Here is an 18,551-nt window from a genome sequence, read left to right as displayed (position 1 = left end):
CCCTAGAAAAGCCAAAACCTAGGAAGAAACTTAGAGAGGAACCAGGCTATGTGGGGTGGCCAGTCCTCTTCTGGCTGTGCCGGGTAGAGATTATAACAGAACATGGCCAAGATGTTCAAATGTTCATAAATGACCAGCATGGTCGAATAATAATAAGGCAGAACAGTTGAAACTGGAGCAGCAGCACGGCCAGGTGGACTGGGGACAGCAAGGAGTCATCATGTCAAGTAGTCCTGGGGCATGGTCCTAGGGCTCAGGTCAGTTGAAACTGGAGCAGCAGCACGGCCAGGTGGACTGGGGACAGCAAGGAGTCATCATGTCAGGTAGTCCTGGGGCATGGTCCAAGGGCTCAGGTCCTCCGAGAGAGAGAAGGAGAGAATTAGAGAACGCACACTTAGATTCACACAGGACACCGAATTGGACAGGAGAAGTACTCCAGATATAACAAACTGACCCCAGCCCCCGACACATAAACTACTGCAGCATAAATACTGGAGGCTGAGACAGGAGGGGTCAGGAGACACTGTGGCCCCACCCGAGGACACCCCCGGACAGGGCCAAACAGGAAGGATATAACCCCACCCACTTTGCCAAAGCACAGCCCCCACACCACTGGAGGGATATCTTCAACCACCAACTTACCATCCTGAGACAAAGCTGAGTATAGCCCGCAAAGATCTCCGCCACGGCACAACCCAAGGGGGGCGCCAACCCAGACAGGATGACCACATCAGTGAATCAACCCACTCAGGTGACGCACCCCCTCCAGGGACGGCATGAGAGAGCCCCAGCAAGCCAGTGACTCAGCCCCTGTAATAGGGTTAGAGGCAGAGAATCCCAGTGGAAAGAGGGGAACCGGCCAGGCAGAGACAGCAAGGGTGGTTCGTTGCTCCAGAGCCTTTCCGTTCACCTTCCCACTCCTGGGCCAGACTACACTCAATCATATGACCCACTGAAGAGATGAGTCTTCAGTAAAGACTTAAAGGTTGAGACCGAGTTTGCGTCTCTGACATGGGTAGGCAGACCGTTCCATAAAAATGGAGCTCTATAGGAGAAAGCCCTGCCTCCAGCTGTTTGCTTAGAAATTCTAGGGACAATTAGGAGGCCTGCGTCTTGTGACCGTAGCGTACGTGTAGGTATGTACGGCAGGACCAAATCAGAGAGATAGGTAGGAGCAAGCCCATGCAATGCTTTGTAGGTTAGGAGTAAAACCTTGAAATCAGCCCTTGCTTTGACAGGAAGCCAGTGTAGGGAGGCTAGCACTGGAGTAATATGATCAAATTTTTTGGTTCTAGTCAGGATTCTAGCAGCCGTATTTAGCACTAACTGAAGTTTATTTAGTGCTTTATCCGGGTAGCCGGAAAGTAGAGCATTGCAGTAGTCTAACCTAGAAGTGACAAAAGCATGGATTAATTTTTCTGCATCATTTTTGGACAGAAAGTTTCTGATTTTTGCAATGTTACGTAGATGGAAAAAAGCTGTCCTTGAAATGGTCTTGATATGTTCTTCAAAAGAGAGATCAGGGTCCAGAGTAACGCCGAGGTCCTTCACAGTTTTATTTGAGATGACTGTACAACCATTAAGATTAATTACCCAAGACGACTCAGAGCTGATACAGATATACCCAAGACGACTCAGAGCTGATACAGATATACCCAAGACGACTCAGGGCTGATACAGATATACCCAAGACGACTCAGAGCTGATACAGACATAGCCAAGACGACTAAGATCTGATACAGATATACCCAAGACGACTCAGAGCTGATACAGACATACCCAAGACGACTCAGAGCTGATACAGACATACCCAAGAACGATTCAGAGCTGATACAGACATACCCAAGATGACTCAGAGCTGATACAGATATACCCAAGACGACTCAGAGCTGATACAGATATACCCAAGAACGATTCAGAGCTGATACAGACATACCCAAGACGACTCAGAGCTGATACAGACATAGATAAGATGACTAAGATCTGATACAGATATACCCAAGACGACTCAGAGCTGATACAGATATACCCAAGACGACTCAGAGCTGATACAGATATACCCAAGACGACTCAGAGCTGATACAGACATAGCCAAGACGACTAAGATCTGATACAGACATAACCAATACGACTCAGAGCTGATACAGACATACCCAAGACGACTCAGAGCTGATACAGACGTACCCAAGAACGATTCAGAGCTGATACAGACATACCCAAGACGACTCAGAGCTGATACAGACATACCCAAGAACGATTCAGAGCTGATACAGATATACCCAAGACGACTCAGAGCTGATACAGACATAGCCAAGACGACTAGGATCTGATACAGATATACCCAAGACGACTCAGAGCTGATACAGACATACCCAAGACGACTCACAGCTGATACAGACATACCCAAGAACGATTCAGAGCTGATACAGACATACCCAAGACGACTCAGAGCTGATACAGATATACCCAAAATCAAATCAAATCAAAATCAAATTTATTTATATAGCCCTTCGTACATCAGCTGATATCTCAAAGTGCTGTACAGAAACCCAGCCTAAAACCCCAAACAGCAAGCAATGCAGGTGTAGAAGCACGGTGGCTAGGAAAAACTCCCTAGAAAAGCCAAAACCTAGGAAGAAACCTAGAGAGGAACCAGGCTATGTGGGGTGGCCAGTCCTCTTCTGGCTGTGCCGGGTAGAGATTATAACAGAACATGGCCAAGATGTTCAAATGTTCATAAATGACCAGCATGGTCGAATAATAATAAGGCAGAACAGTTGAAACTGGAGCAGCAGCACGGCCAGGTGGACTGGGGACAGCAAGGAGTCATCATGTCAAGTAGTCCTGGGGCATGGTCCTAGGGCTCAGGTCAGTTGAAACTGGAGCAGCAGCACGGCCAGGTGGACTGGGGACAGCAAGGAGTCATCATGTCAGGTAGTCCTGGGGCATGGTCCAAGGGCTCAGGTCCTCCGAGAGAGAGAAGGAGAGAATTAGAGAACGCACACTTAGATTCACACAGGACACCGAATTGGACAGGAGAAGTACTCCAGATATAACAAACTGACCCCAGCCCCCGACACATAAACTACTGCAGCATAAATACTGGAGGCTGAGACAGGAGGGGTCAGGAGACACTGTGGCCCCACCCGAGGACACCCCCGGACAGGGCCAAACAGGAAGGATATAACCCCACCCACTTTGCCAAAGCACAGCCCCCACACCACTGGAGGGATATCTTCAACCACCAACTTACCATCCTGAGACAAAGCTGAGTATAGCCCGCAAAGATCTCCGCCACGGCACAACCCAAGGGGGGCGCCAACCCAGACAGGATGACCACATCAGTGAATCAACCCACTCAGGTGACGCACCCCCTCCAGGGACGGCATGAGAGAGCCCCAGCAAGCCAGTGACTCAGCCCCTGTAATAGGGTTAGAGGCAGAGAATCCCAGTGGAAAGAGGGGAACCGGCCAGGCAGAGACAGCAAGGGTGGTTCGTTGCTCCAGAGCCTTTCCGTTCACCTTCCCACTCCTGGGCCAGACTACACTCAATCATATGACCCACTGAAGAGATGAGTCTTCAGTAAAGACTTAAAGGTTGAGACCGAGTTTGCGTCTCTGACATGGGTAGGCAGACCGTTCCATAAAAATGGAGCTCTATAGGAGAAAGCCCTGCCTCCAGCTGTTTGCTTAGAAATTCTAGGGACAATTAGGAGGCCTGCGTCTTGTGACCGTAGCGTACGTGTAGGTATGTACGGCAGGACCAAATCAGAGAGATAGGTAGGAGCAAGCCCATGCAATGCTTTGTAGGTTAGGAGTAAAACCTTGAAATCAGCCCTTGCTTTGACAGGAAGCCAGTGTAGGGAGGCTAGCACTGGAGTAATATGATCAAATTTTTTGGTTCTAGTCAGGATTCTAGCAGCCGTATTTAGCACTAACCGAAGTTTATTTAGTGCTTTATCCGGGTAGCCGGAAAGTAGAGCATTGCAGTAGTCTTACCTAGAAGTGACAAAAGCATGGATTAATTTTTCTGCATCATTTTTGGACAGAAAGTTTCTGATTTTTGCAATGTTACGTAGATGGAAAAAAGCTGTCCTTGAAATGGTCTTGATATGTTCTTCAAAAGAGAGATCAGGGTCCAGAGTAACGCCGAGGTCCTTCACAGTTTTATTTGAGATGACTGTACAACCATTAAGATTAATTACCCAAGACGACTCAGAGCTGATACAGATATACCCAAGACGACTCAGAGCTGATACAGATATACCCAAGACGACTCAGGGCTGATACAGATATACCCAAGACGACTCAGAGCTGATACAGACATAGCCAAGACGACTAAGATCTGATACAGATATACCCAAGACGACTCAGAGCTGATACAGACATACCCAAGACGACTCAGAGCTGATACAGACATACCCAAGAACGATTCAGAGCTGATACAGACATACCCAAGATGACTCAGAGCTGATACAGATATACCCAAGACGACTCAGAGCTGATACAGATATACCCAAGACGACTCAGAGCTGATACAGATATACCCAAGACGACTCAGAGCTGATATACCCAAGACGACTCAGAGCTGATACAGATATACCCAAGACGACTCAGAGCTGATACAGATATACCCAAGACGACTCAGAGCTGATACAGATATACCCAAGACGACTCAGAGCTGATATACCCAAGACGACTCAGAGCTGATACAGATATACCCAAGACAACTCAGAGCTGATACAGATATACCCAAGACGACTCAGAGCTGATACAGATATACCCAAGACGACTCAGAGCTGATACAGATATACCCAAGACGACTCAGAGCTGATACAGACATACCCAAGACGACTCAGAGCTGATACAGACATACCCAAGACGACTCAGAGCTGATACAGACATACCCAAGAACGACTCAGAGCTGATACAGACATAGCCAAGACGACTAAGATCTGATACAGATATACCCAAGACGACTCAGAGCTGATACAGATATAGCCAAGACGACTAAGATCTGATACAGACATACCCAAGACGACTCAGAGCTGATACAGACATACCCAAGAACGATTCAGAGCTGATACAGACATACCCAAGACGACTCAGAGCTGATACAGACATACCCAAGACGACTCAGAGCTGTAATCACCACCAAAGGTGCTTATCGAAAGTATTGTATCAGGGGTGTGAATATTATATAAATTCGATTTCTGTATTTAATCTATTTTGTATTTAGCCTTTTTCGCACATCATGTAAAATCATCCAATAGTATCTACAATGGACTGTGAAGCTCAACAAAGTCACTTATAGATGTTTTGTACGTGGTATGGGAAAAATGCTGATATTGGTCCCATGACTTGAATGGGAGTTGTGCCACAAATGCTAAAATGTTAGCATGTGGAAACAGTGCCAGGGAAACTAAACCAAAGCATGGATTGCTGTCATACCTTCCATAGACTGCTTACAGGGTAAGTAAATCAGTATGTCATTTTGTAATTTGGGTGAAATATCCATTTAATATGGGCTTCAATTAGCAGGCTGATCGATTAGCAGGTTGATCGATTAGCATGGGCACTACAGTGTATGTTTCTGGCAGTTAAATATGACAAACTGAACACAATATGTATATACCAACATATTGTGATCAAATATGGTAGTGAGGTAACATATGAGACATTAATGACCAACATTTCACTCCAAAAACCAGAGATGATTTTAGGTTTTAGGTATTTTCTCTCGCTTCATCTAAAAAATGGCCACCATGTTTTCCTAAATATTTTTAAACGGCAGACTGATGACAGGATCGAGATCTAAGCTCTGATTGGAGGAACATAAACAATTACCCACTATGTGGCGCTGCCAATCAAAACTCCCCAGATTATTATTTTAAATGTTTGTCTTCCAAAATTGCCAATGTATCACCATGGCATTAACCCGATTCCCTCAAAGCTAATGGCCTTCTTTAAACCTCTTTTAAAACCCTATTCCCTCTTTTAAACACATTTTCAGGAACTTTCTTTCGATTGATTGTTTTGATTGATTGTCAAGTGATTTAAAGTCATCAAATAAATCAACAATCAAATCAAATACCTTTTTATTTGTCACTTGCCGAATGCAACAGTAGACCTTACCGTGAAATGTTACTTACGACCAACAATGCGGAGTTTAAAAAAAATAAGCTAAAGGGTAAATAGTAACCCAATAAAATAACAATAACGTGGCTATATACAAGGGGTACCGGTACCGAGTCATTGTGCAGGGGTACGAGGTAATTGAGATAATAGGTAGGTCGGGATAAAGTGACTATGCATAGATAATAAACAGAAAGTAGCAGCAGTGTGTGTGAAGAAATGTGAAGAAATCCTCCGACACCACCTGGTATAGAGGTCCTGGATGGCAAGGAGTTTGGTCCCAGTGATGTACTGGACTGTACACACTATCCTCTGTAGCTCCTTGCAGTTAGATGCCGAGGAGTTGCCATACCAAGCAATGATGCAACCAGTCAGGATGCTCTCGATGGTGCAGCTGTAGAACTAGTATTATATTGTATGAAAAGTGCTGTATAAATATTACTATTGGTACATGAATATAATTGTTATTATTGTTGAAGGGTTCCAGCGAATCAGCTGGCTGGAAAGCTACCTGGATTACCTGACAGAACGGAACCTCTCCACTACCAGCCAATCACGTGAAAGCTTTACGCGGATGCTCCGCCTCTCCTTCCTTCGCCAGCCGCAATTCGCTCATTTTGCTGATGACATCATCTTCGCTGAGCGCGATGAAGGGGAGGAGCCAGAGATGGCAGCGTCACGTGTCTTCCTGGTTGCCAAGACAACAGAGAACAAGAGGGAGGAGATGTCCGTCCTATTGGACACACTGAGACGTCTGTCTTTGACATCACGCGTTCGCTTTCTCATCTTCAACCCCTCCTTCGTCTACCTGGACAGGTGGGACGGGAGTGTGTGTGTGTGTGTGTGTGTGTGTGTGTGTGTGTGTGTGTGTGTGTGTGTGTGTGTGTGTGTGTGTGTGTGTGTGTGTGTGTGTGTGTGTGTGTGTGAGAGAGGAGAGTCTCAACTGATCTTTCTCTCTCTCCTCCTCTTTCACTCTCCCCTCTACCTGTCTTTTTGTCTCTCTCCTTCTCTTTCCTTTCTGCCCCTCTCTTCCTCTCTCCCCTCTCCCCCTCTACCTCTCTCTTCTTTCCCTCTCCCCCTCTACCTCTCTTCTTTCCCTCTCCCCCTCTCTACCTGTCTTTCTGTCTCTCCTCCTCTTTCCCTCTCCCTCTCTCTCTTCTTTCCCTCTCCCCTCTACCTCTCTCTCCTCCTCTTCACCTAACCCCTCTCTCTACTTCTCCCCTCTCCTTTCCCTCTCTGCCTCTCTCTCCACCTCTTTCCCTCTCACCCCCTCTCTCTCCTTTGTATCTTCCTCTCTCCATCTCTCTCTGTTTCTCTCTTTCTCTCCCCCTCTCTCTAGGTATGCTACAGCGGTGAGCTCTCCTCTGCGCCACTCCCTGATGGCTGTGTTGTTCCTGCTGGGTCTGTCGTCTCTAGCGGTGGTGGAGCCCCTAGTGGCAGTGTGGCTCAGTCTAACCCTCCTCTCTGTCCAGTTTGGTGTTCTGGGCTTCATGACTCTGTGGGGCGTGGAGCTCGACTGCGTGTCTGTGTTATGTCTGATTTCAGCACTGGGTCACTCTGCAGACTGCTGTGGTCCTCTACTGGCCACCTTCTCCTCTGGCCGGGGGGACAGCCGGACCGTGTGGGTCAGACTGGCGTTGGAGAGACATGGCGTCCCCTCTCTACAGACGCTGATCTGCTACACTGCAGCGCTGCTCCCTCTGGCCGCCGTCCGCTCCAACCTTACACGCTCGCTGTTCCGTTGCCTAGTGCTGACGGCATTCTGTTCAGCGCTCCATGCCTTGGCCTTCCTGCCCACGCTGCTCACCTTCCTGCCACCCGCCAAGAAGACAGGAAATAGACAGGGAGACAGAGGGGAAGGGGAGGGGCTTAGAGAGGAAGTGGAGTGTGTGGAGATGGTTGACAGCACCAGGGTGGTTGACCAGATCACCACCGTCTGACCAACAGGATGTGATGTCACAGGTTTTGGTGGGGTCGCTGAGGATATGTACCATGGCTACTAGCCTCTGTTGGCTGATGCCTCACAGGGTGTGGCCAATCAGAGCAAGGAATCAACATGTTGTGTTTTCACATAGAGAGAGAGAGGAAGAAACTGAGGGAGAGAGAGTGAAAGAGAGGGTGAGAAAGTCAGATGAGAGAGATGGGGAGAGAGAAAGAAAGTGAGAGGTAGAGAGGAAGAGCGAGAGAAGGTGAGAAAGTCAGATGAGAGAGATAGGGAGAGAGAAAGAAAGTGAGAGGGAGGGAGAATAAGTCAAAGGGAGAGGTAGAGAGAAAGAGAGTGAGAGACAGGGTGAAACAGAGAGGGTGGAGTAAGATAGAAGAAAAATGGAGATGTGCGTTGTTTCCATGGTTACTCTCTCCTTGCCCCTTGTTGCAGTGTCATACAGTTATCAGGACATGCCCCCCCATTTTTTGCAGTCTGTATCTACTGCAGACTGGACCTACTGCAGTCTGGATCTACTGCACACTGGATCTATTTCAGACTGGATCTACTGCACACTGGATCTACTATGGTCTGGATCTACTGCACACTGGATCTACTACAGTCTGGATCTACTGAACACTGGATCTACTGCAGACTGGATCTACTGAACACTGGATCTACTGCACACTGGATCTACTATGGTCTGGATCTACTGCACACTGGATCTACTACAGTCTGGATCTACTACAGTCTGGATCTACTGCACACTGGATCTACTACAGTCTGGATCTACTGCACACTGGATCTACTACAGTCTGGATCTACTACAGTCTGGATCTACTGCACACTGGATCTACTACAGTCTGGATCTACTGCACACTGGATCTACTATGGTCCGGATCTACTACAGTCTGGATCTACTGAACACTGGATCTACTACAGTCTGGATCTACTGCACACTGGATCTACTGCCGACTGGATCTTCTGCACACTGGATCTACTACAGTCTGGATCTACTGAACACTTGATCTACTGCACACTAGATCTACTGCACACTGGATCTACTACAGTCTGGATCTACTGAACACTGGATCTACTGCACACTGGATCTACTACAGTCTGGATCTACTGAACACTGGATCTACTACAGTCTGGGTCTACTGCAGACAGGCTCTACTGCAGACTGGCTCTACTGCAGACTGGGTCTACTGCAGTCTGGATCTACTGCAGTCTGGATGTACTGAACACTGGGTCTACTGCAGACTGGATCTACTGCAGACTGGATCTACTGCAGACTGGGTCTACTGCAGACTGTATCTACTGAACACTGGATCTACTGCAGACTGGGTCTACTGAACACTGGATCTGCTGCAGACTGGATCTACTGAACACTGGGTCTACTGCAGACTGGATCTATTGAACACTGGATCTGCTGCAGACTGGATCTACTGAACACTGGGTCTACTGCAGACTGGATCTATTGAACACTGGATCTGCTGCAGACGGGATCTACTGCAGACTGGATCTACTGAACACTGAATCTGCTGCAGACTGGATCTACTGCAGACTGGATCTACTGAACACTGGGTCTACTGCAGACTGGATCTACTGAACACTGGGTCTACTGCAGACTGGACCTACTGCAGACTGGACCTACTGCAGACTGGACCTACTGCAGACTGGATCTACTGCAGACCGGATCTGCTGCAGACCGGATCTGCTGCAGACCGGATCTGCTGCAGACTGGATCTGCTGCAGACTGGATCTACTGCAGACTGGATCTACTATGGTCTCACAGAGACTTTGACATCAGTAAGAGTTTCCTGTATCAATGGAGGAAAGGTTTTAGTGATGTCAGAAACACTTCATGAACTATTGTCCAATCAGAGACTTCTAACCCTGTATGAGAGGGATGTCAGTCAGTTGTCATAGTAACTAATGACCTGTGGAACACTGTGTATGTTACATTCACCTGTGAATCATCTGTTTATCCCAAACTCCCAAAAATACCGTATCACAGGTAATAGAGGACCAGTGATACCGTATAGAGTGCCAGAGTGGAGGTGTCATAATACCCATATAACCTGGTGGTCCAACAGGGAAATGGTTCAAATAGTTTTTCCACTATTCATTTTTCTCATATGGGATTTAGAAACACTTATAATGAGGGCTATGTTTCATGTAGGCTTGCCCTGGCATGACGTTTTGATAACCATGTAAAGACTAGGTGACTTTACAATATATCTATTTACTCTCAGATTCTAATCAAATGCTAATTAGCATCAAAGATGCATGTCATCTCTAGCTGACACATTTGCTAACGGGTATTGTGTCAATTTAAAACTTATACAAGACAGTTAACAGAATTGTCCATTTAAAGAAATGTTGCCTATGTATTCATTACTAAATTTTGCTAACATTAGATAGATAATCCAGACATTCTGACCTTTGCTTCAATTTGGCAGTCTCATCCAGATCATCATGGCATTTGTAGTTCTTTATGATAGCCACATTTAGCGGCATTTAATTTTTTTTTTGGGGGGGGGGGGGGGTAAACATATTGATAAGTCACCTTGTCCTAGACAGATCGGTTACCAAAAGGTTACACCAGGGTAGGCCTACACGAAACACAGCCCTTACTTTAGGTGTTTCTAAAATCCCCTATGGGAAATATGAATGGTGGAAAAACAATTAGAACCATTTCTCTGTTTGACTTTTCGGTTTTATTGGAGTTATGACTTATACTGTGGTACTCTATAATTAAGCAGTAAGTCATGAGGGGATGTGGTATATGGCCAATATACCACGGCTAAGGGCTGTACTTATGCACGACGCATTGCGGATGCATAGACACAGCCCTTAGCCGTGGTATATTTTCCATATACCATAAACCCCGAGCTGCCTTATTGCTATTATAAATTGGCTACCAACATAATTAGAGCAGTAAAAATAAATGTTTTGTCATACCTGTGGTATACGGTCTGATATACCACGGCTGTCAGCCAATCAGCATTCAGTTAATAACAGGTAATGGAGAACCAGTAATACCATATTACAGGTAATAGAGGACCAGTGCTACCGTATTACAGGTAATAGAGGAGCCATCATACCGTATTACAGGTAATAGAGGACCAGTGATAGTATTACAGGTGATAGAGGACCAGTGCTACCGTATTACAGGTAATAGAGGAGCCCTCATACCGTATTATAGGTAATAGAGGACCGGTGATACCATATTACAGGTGATAGAGGACCAGTTATACCGTATTACAGGTAATAGAGGAGCAGTGATACCGTATTACAGGTAATAGAAGAGCAGTGATAGCGTATTACAGGTAATAGAGGACCAGTGATACCGTATTACAGGTAATAGAAGAGTAGTGATTGCGTATTACAGGTAATAGAGGACCAGTGACAGTATTACAGGTTATAGAAGAGCAGTGATACTGTATTACAGGTAATAGAGGACCAGTGATACCGTATTACAGGTAATAGAGGAGCAGTGATACCATATTACAGGTGATAGAGGACCAGTGATACCGTATTACAGGTAATAGAGGAGCAGTGATACCATATTACAGGTAATAGAAGAGCAGTGATAGCGTATTACAGGTAATAGAGGACCAGTGATAGTATTACAGGTAATAGACGAGCAGTGATAGCGTATTACAGGTAATAGAAGAGCAGTGATAGCGTATTACAGGTAATAGACGAGCAGTGATACCGTATTACAGGTAATAGAGGACCAGTGATACCGTATTACAGGTAATAGAGGACCAGTGATACCGTATTACAGGTAATAGAAGAGCAGTGATACCATATTACAGGTAATAGAGGAGCAGTGATAGTATTACCGGTAATAGAAGAGCAGTGATAGCGTATTACAGGTAATAGACGAGCAGTGATAGCGTATTACAGGTAATAGAGGACCAGTGATACCGTATTACAGGTAATAGACGAGCAGTGATACCGTATTACAGGTAATAGAGGACCAGTGATACCGTATTACAGGTAATAGAGGACCAGTGATACCGTATTACAGGTAATAGAAGAGCAGTGATACCATATTACAGGTAATAGAGGAGCAGTGATAGTATTACCGGTAATAGAAGAGCAGTGATAGTATTACCGGTAATAGAAGAGCAGTGATACCATATTACAGGTAATAGAGGAGCAGTGATAGTAGAGGAGCAGAGCTGTACGGTATGTATTTCAGCTAACAGAGGAGCAGTGCTACCATATTACAGGTAACAGAAAAGCAGTGATGTACAGTATGTATTTCAGCAAACGGAGGAGCAGTGATACCATATTACAGGTAATAGACGAGCAGTGATACCATATTACAGGTAATAGAGGAGCAGTGATGTACGGCATGTGTTACAGGGGCGGCAGGGTAGCCTAGTGGTTAGAGCATTGGACTAGTAACCGGAAGGTTGCACGTTCAAACCCCCGAGCTGACAAGGTACAAATCTGTCGTTCTGCCCCTGAAAAGGCAGTTAAACCACTGTTCCTAGGCCGTCATTGAAAATATGAATTTGTTCTTAACTGACTTGCCTACTGAAATAAAGGTAAAATAAAAAAATAAAAAAAATAAAACAGGTAATAGAGGAGCAGTGCTACCGTATTACAGGTAACAGAGGAGCAGTGATACCATATTACAGGTAGTAGAGGAGCAGTGCTACCATATTACAGGTAATAGAAGAGCAGTGATACAGTATTACAGGTAATAGAGGAGAAGTGATGTACGGCATATTACAGGTAATAGAGAAGCAGTGATGTACGGCATGTATTACAGGTAATAGAGGAGCAGTGCTACCGTATTACAGGTAATAGAGGAGCAGTTCTACAGTATTACAAGTAATAGAGGAGCAGTGATGTACGACATGTGTTACAGGTAATAGAGGAGCAGTGCTATCATATTGCAGGTAATAGAGTAGCAGTGATACAGTATTACAGGTAATAGAGGAGCAGTGATGTGCGGCATGTATTACAGGTAATAGAGGAGCAGTGATACCATATTACAGGTAATAGAGGAGCAGTGATACCATATTACAGGTAATAGAGGAGCAGTGCTACCATATTACAGGTAATAGAAGAGCAGTGATACAGTATTACAGGTAATAGAGGAGCAGTGATGTACGGCATGTATTACAGGTAATAGAGGAGCAGTGATGTACCGCATGTATTACAGGTAATAGAGGAGCAGTGATGTATGGCATGTATTACAGGTAATAGAGGAGCAGTGATACCGTATTACAGGTAATAGAGGAGCAGTGATATACGGCATGTATTTCAGGTAATAGAGGAGCAGTGATGTACAGCATGTATTACAGGTAATAGAAGAGCAGTGATACCATATTACAGGTAATAGAAGAGCAGTGATACAGTATTACAGGTAAGAGGAGCAGTGATACCATATTACAGGTAGTAGAAGAGCAGTATACAGTATTACAGGTAATAGAGGAGCAGTGATACCATATTATAGGTAATGGAAGAGCAGTGATACAGTATTACAGGTAATAGAGGAGCAGTGATACCGTATTACAGGTAATAGAGAAGCAGTGCTTCCATATTACAGGTAATAGAAGAGCAGTGATACCATATTACAGGTAATAGAGGAGCAGTGATACCATATTACAGGTAATAGAGAAGCAGTGATACCATATTACAGGTAATAGAGGAGCAGTGATACCATATTACAGGTAATAGAGGAGCTGCTGCTGCAGAGATAATAATTAGGATTATGGAGTCAAAAATATTCTAAATACTTTACAGACTTTAGAAATACAGCAACAACAGGAACATCTGCAGTCAGAAATCAGACTTAATGAATAAAATGAAATGTTTTTGAATCCAAATCGACCCTTAGCCCCTGTTTCATAGGCCTATGCACTCCAGTATTCCAGTGCAGTACTGTATATCACTCTATTCTTTACATAGTGCACTACCTTTGGCCTGAACTCTGGATTAGGGACTTCTACAGGGATCCGTCTTGTGTTCTGTTGATGTTTCTGTTGGCTGGAAGAATAAAGACACATGTTTCTGGGTCTTGGTGTCTTTTAGTGTGTGACGGACACACACACGCACCCTAGTGTAGACTAGAAGATGTGATGGCCTCCGGTACCTTGTGTTGTTTGTATTCAGTTGTGATGTCACATTCATACTGCAGCCTGCTGGGAAAAGAGAAATGAGCATCTACCGGTTGAATCACTTCTATCAATCTAACATATTAATGCACCTCACTTTGTCTGTACATTAAATCTCTCTCTCTCTCTTTGTCTACCTCTCTCTCTCGTTCTCTAGCTCTCTCTCTCTCTCTCTCTTTGTCTACCTCTCTCTCTTTCTCCAGCTGTCTCTCTCTCTTTGTCTACCTCTCTCTCATTTCTCTAGCTCTCTCTCTCTCTCTCTTTGTCTACCTCTCTCTCTCTTGTTCTCTAGCTGTCTCTTTGTGTACCACTCTCTCTCTCTCGTTCTCTAGCTGTCTCTCTCTCTCTTTGTCTACCTCTCTCTCGTTCTCTAGCTGTCTCTCTCTCTCTTTGTCTACCTCTCTCTCTCGTTCTCTAGCTGTCTCTCTCTTTCTTTGTGTACCTCTCTCCTTTCTCTAGCTGTCTCTCTCTCTTTGTCTACCTCTCTCTCGTTCTCCAGCTGTCTCTCTCGCTTTGTCTACCTCTCTCTCTCGTTCTCTAGCTGTCTCTCTCTTTCTTTGTGTACCTCTCTCCTTTCTCTAGCTGTCTCTCTCTCTTTGTCTACCTCTCTCTCGTTCTCTAGCTCTCTCTCTCTCTCTCTCTTTGTCTACCTCTCTCTCTTTCTCCAGCTGTCTCTCTCTCTTTGTCTACCTCTCTCTCATTTCTCTAGCTCTCTCTCTCTCTCTCTTTGTCTACCTCTCTCTCTCTTGTTCTCTAGCTGTCTCTTTGTGTACCACTCTCTCTCTCTCGTTCTCTAGCTGTCTCTCTCTCTCTTTGTCTACCTCTCTCTCGTTCTCTAGCTGTCTCTCTCTCTCTTTGTCTACCTCTCTCTCTCGTTCTCTAGCTGTCTCTCTCTTTCTTTGTGTACCTCTCTCCTTTCTCTAGCTGTCTCTCTCTCTTTGTCTACCTCTCTCTCGTTCTCCAGCTGTCTCTCTCGCTTTGTCTACCTCTCTCTCTCGTTCTTTAGCTGTCTCTCTCTTTCTTTGTGTACCTCTCTCCTTTCTCTAGCTGTCTCTCTCTCTTTGTCTACCTCTCTCTCTCGTTCTCCAGCTGTCTCTCTCTCTCTCTCTTTGTCTACCTCTCTCTCTCGTTCTCCAGCTGTCTGGAGAGAAATGAGCATCTACCGGTTGGATCACTTCTATCAATCTAACATTAATGCACCTCACTTTGCCTGTACATTAAATCTCTCTCTCTCTCTTTGTCTACCTCTCTCTCTCGTTCTCTAGCTGTCTCTCTCTCTTTGTCTACCTCTCTCTCGTTCTCCAGCTGTCTCTCTCTCTTTGTCTACATCTCTCTCTCGTTCTCTAGCTGTCTCTCTCTTTCTTTGTGTACCTCTCTCCTTTCTCTAGCTGTCTCTCTCTCTTTGTCTACCTCTCTCTCGTTCTCTAGCTGTCTCTCTCTCTCTTTGTCTACCTCTCTCTCTCGTTCTCTAGCTGTCTCTCTCTCTTTGTCTACCTCTCTCTCTCTTGTTCTCTAGCTGTCTCTCTCTCTCTTTGTCTACCTCTCTCTCTCGTTCTCTAGCTGTCTCTCTCTTTATTTGTGTACCTTTCTCCTTTCTCTAGCTTTCTCTCTCTCTCTTTGTCTACTTCTCTCTCGTTCTCTAGCTGTCTCTCTCTCTCTCTCTCTTTGTCTACCTCTCTCTCTCGTTCTCTAGCTGTCTCTCTCTCTTTGTCTACCTCTCTCTCTCTCGTTCTCTAGCTGTCTCTCTTTCTTTGTGTACCTTTCTCCTTTCTCTAGCTTTCTCCCTCTCTCTTTGTCTACTTCTCTCTCGTTCTCTAGCTGTCTCTCTCTTTCTTTGTACCTCTCCTTTCTCTAGCTTTCTCTCTCTCTTTGTCTACCTCTCTCTCTCGTTCTCCAGCTGTTTCTCTCTCTCTGTCTACCTCTCTCTCGTTCTCTAGCTGTCTCTCTCTTTGTCTACCTCTCTCTCGTTCTCTAGCTGTCTCTCTCATTGTCTACCTCGCTCTCGTTCTCGAGCTGTCTCTCTCTCTCTGTCTTACCTCTCTCTCTCGTTCTCTAGCTGTCTCTCTCATTGTCTACCTCTCTCTCGTTCTCTAGCTGTCTCTCTCTCTCTCTCTTTGTCTACCTCTCTCTCGTTCTCTAGCTGTCTCTCTCTCTCTCTTTGTCTACCTTTCTCTCGTTCTCAAGCTGTCTCTCTATCTACCTCTCTCTCATTCTCTAGCTGTCTCTCTCTCTGTCTACCTCTCTCTCTCTCTCTGTCTACCTCTCTCGTTCTCTAGCTGTCTCTCTCTCTGTCTACTTCTCTCGTTCTCTAGCTGTCTCTCTCTCTGTCTACTTCTCTCGTTCTCAAGCCGTCTCTCTCTCTCTCTGTCTACCTCTCTCTCGTTCTCTAGCTGTCTCTCTCTCTCGTCTACCTCTCTCAATCTCTAGCTGTCTCTCTCTGTCTACCGCTTTTTCTCTAGCTGTCTCTCTCTCTTTGTCTACCCTTCTCTCCTTCTCTAGCTGTCTCTCTATCTCAAATCAAATTGTGTTTCTCACACACGGGTGTAGCGAAATGTTTGTGTTTCTAGCTCCAACAGTGCGGTAATATCGAACAATTCACAACAATACACAAAATATAAAGTAAAAGAATGGAATTAAGAATATATATATATATATATATATATATATATATATATATTTGGACAAGCAATGTCAGAGCGGTATAGACTAAAATACATTAGAATAGGATAGAAATCAGTTGAAGTTGGAAGTTTACATACACTTACGTTGGAGTCATTAAAACTTGTTTTTCAACCACTCCACACATTTCTTGTTAACAAACTATCGTTTGGCAAGTCAGTTAGGACATCTACTTTGTTCATGACACAAGTCATTTTTCCAACAATTGTTTACAGACAGAATTTTTTACTTATAATTCACTGTATCACAATTCCAGTGGGTAAGAAGTTTACATACACTAAGTTGACTCTGCCTTTAAACAGCTTGGAAAATTCCAGAAAATTATGTCATGGCTATAGAAGCTTCTGATAGGCTAATTGACATCATTTGAGTCAATTGGAGGTGTACCTGTAGAAGTATTTTAAAGCCAACCTTCAAACTCAGTGCCTCTTGTCTTGACATCATGGGAAAATCAAAAGATCTCAGCCAAGACCTCTGAAAAAGAATTGTAGACCTCCACAAGTCTGGTTCATCCTTAGAAGCAATTTCCAAACGCCTGAAGGTACCACGTTCATCTGTACAAAAATAGTAAGCATGTATAAGCATAATGGGTGTCACATTGGTTGACGCTGGAGAGACGAAGCAGGTAAGTGAAGTCACACATTTAATAAGGAACGGACATGGAACGAGACAGGAACAGTGTCAGAGTGATGTAGGGCAGCCTGGGGGGGGGGGGTGACAAACGTCAGGAATCGTGAAAACTGAGTTGAAATATATTTGGCTAAGGTGTATGTAAACTTCCGACTTCAACTGTACTTATGAGATGAATAATGCAAAATATATAAACATTATCATCTGACTCTCAAGTCAATTTCAATTTTTTTGGCATGGGAAACATGTTTACATTTCCAAAGTAAGTGAAATAGATCATAAACAAAAGTGAAATAAACAATACACATTTTTACAGTAAACATTACACTCACAAAAGTTCCAAAATAATAAAGACAATTCAAATTTCATATTATGTGCAAATAGTACAAAAGGGAGAATAAATAAACATAAATATGGGTTGTATTTACAATGGTGTTTGTTTCTATCTGTATTTATTATGGACCCCCATTAGTTCCTGCCAAGGCAGCAGCTACTCTTCCTGGGGTTTATTATGGATCCCCATTAGTTCCTGCCAAGGCAGCAGCTACTCTTCCTGGGGTTTATTATGGATCCCCATTAGTTCCTGTCAAGGCAGCAGCTACTCTTCCTGGGGTTTATTATGGATCCCCATTAGTTCCTGCCAAGGCAGCAGCTACTCTTCCTGGGGTTTATTATGGATCGCCATTAGTTCCTGCCAAGGCAGCAGCTACTCTTCCTGGGGTCCAGCGAAATTAAGGCAGTTATACAACTTTAAAACATTACAATACATTCATTACAGAATTCAAAACACACTAAGTGTGTGCCCTCAGGCCTATACTCCACTACCACATATCTACAATGTTATCATGTGTGTATGTGCATGTGTCTGTGCCTCTGTTTGTCTCTTCACAGTCCCCACTGTTCCATAAGGTGTATTTTTACCTTTTAAAAATCTGATTATACTGCTGCATCAGTAACCTGATGTGGAATAGAGTTCCATGTAGTCATGACTCTATGTAGTACTGTGTGCCTCCCATAGTCAGTTCTGGACTTGAGGAC

At 44.6% G+C, this 18,551-nt stretch overlaps 1 protein-coding gene across 1 annotated transcript in view; it reads left to right on the top strand.

Moving 5' to 3' along the window:
- The window catches only part of ptchd1 (patched domain containing 1), a 33,813-nt gene extending 25,230 nt beyond the window's left edge, over positions 1 to 8,583 (top strand). Inside the window, exons 5-6 of the mRNA XM_064943649.1 lie at positions 6,614 to 6,950; positions 7,474 to 8,583. Of these exons, the coding sequence (XP_064799721.1) occupies positions 6,614 to 6,950; positions 7,474 to 8,074 (938 nt within the window). The 3' untranslated portion in view covers positions 8,075 to 8,583. The remainder of the gene's footprint in view (positions 1 to 6,613; positions 6,951 to 7,473) is intronic.
- Positions 8,584 to 18,551: the final 9,968 nt, after the last annotated feature.

The sequence above is a fragment of the Oncorhynchus masou genome, chromosome 28 (assembly GCF_036934945.1).
Source record: "Oncorhynchus masou masou isolate Uvic2021 chromosome 28, UVic_Omas_1.1, whole genome shotgun sequence".
In the NCBI taxonomy this organism is placed as follows: domain Eukaryota; kingdom Metazoa; phylum Chordata; class Actinopteri; order Salmoniformes; family Salmonidae; genus Oncorhynchus; species Oncorhynchus masou.
This window is presented reverse-complemented; position numbering and strand designations above follow the sequence as displayed.